General features: G+C 40.4%; 1 protein-coding gene across 1 annotated transcript in view; it reads right to left on the minus strand.

Annotated features, from left to right (window-relative positions):
- Window positions 1-1,256, minus strand: part of niban2b (niban apoptosis regulator 2b) — a gene marked incomplete at its 5' end in the record, with an annotated part of 45,391 nt that overhangs the window by 13,193 nt on the left and 30,942 nt on the right. Inside the window, 1 exon segment of the mRNA XM_014023995.1 lies at window positions 657-819. Within this exon segment, the coding sequence (XP_013879449.1) occupies window positions 657-819 (163 nt within the window).

Raw genomic sequence — 1,256 nt, forward strand, 5'->3', positions numbered from 1 at the left:
GGAATAAAGTTTAAACATTAATATTTCAAAAACTACAAGTTGTACAGGCACCAGAAGGCATAGCAATCATTTGGCACAAGACCTTCACAGATGGAAATTACAATGGCAGCTGTAGGACAAAGTATGCAGGAGGAGTAGCGTGGTGACGTGGAAGAAGACGGAATAAGTTGAATAATAAAGAGAAACAGGAAAACAATTGTGTGCATAGCATTGGCAATGCACACTGATAATAATAAAGAGAAACAGGAGAACAATTGTGTGCATAGCATTGGCAATGCACACTGATAATAATAAAGAGAAACAGGAAAACAATTGTGTGCATAGCATTGGCAATGCACACTGATAATAATAAAACCATTGATAGAAACAGCTACTGATTCTACTCTCTCTGTAATGTAGCTGTCTTTTATTTGGCTAATGTCTGTCAAAGCCATGTTACTTTAAATATAACTTTTTGATCATTTTAAAAATGTTTTGGTGCTAAAAACGTTGTTAATCTTAAACTGACACCAGAGTCTATATTTCCATTCAGAGTCGATAAGAAGTTGTTTCCAACAACAAAGGAGCAGCTCTTGACATTTTTCACCAAAGCTATTCCTAATTGGAGGAAAGAAATGACCACACAGCTACAGAAAACAGGCCGTTCTGTTTCTAACCTTTGATCTTGTTGGAGACGTGCTCCTTGGACGTGATGATCTGGTCCATGTCCGTTCGGATGGAGGYTTCTAGTGAGGAGCGCGTTGCTTCACACGTGTGCAGCATGGCCTCATACTGAGCCTGGCATTGGGTCTGCACCAGGCTGTACACCACATCACTGATCTGCACAAACAAGTCACAGCTTAGCTGCTTGTTCTCATCTGAAACCTTCACTTACATTATACTGCATGATTCACAAATACAAATACTTTTAAAGAGTAACTTACCCCAAAATTAACTTTTTTAGCTGATAAACTGTCTAGAATGTGTCTAAAATGTTATATAGTACTGTTTCTGTGCTAATTTTGATGTTTTTGTGCGTATTTGTTCAAATCTGTAATAGCTAGGCGTTCCAGTGTGTAGCCAGGTTGCGTCATTGCGTCATCGAAGACGCAGCGTCTTCCATATATGGGCATACTTCCGGGAACGGCGGAGCTGCTCCGCTTGGGTGTTTCCCACGTGTGATGGGTCGTGGGAAACATATATGGAAGACGCTGGTCGCTGTGAAAAACGTATCAGTGGTTGCTAGAAAACATTCACACACACACACACACACACAC

This window comes from Austrofundulus limnaeus, unplaced genomic scaffold (genome assembly GCF_001266775.1).
Source record: "Austrofundulus limnaeus strain Quisiro unplaced genomic scaffold, Austrofundulus_limnaeus-1.0 Scaffold402, whole genome shotgun sequence".
Taxonomy (NCBI): domain Eukaryota; kingdom Metazoa; phylum Chordata; class Actinopteri; order Cyprinodontiformes; family Rivulidae; genus Austrofundulus; species Austrofundulus limnaeus.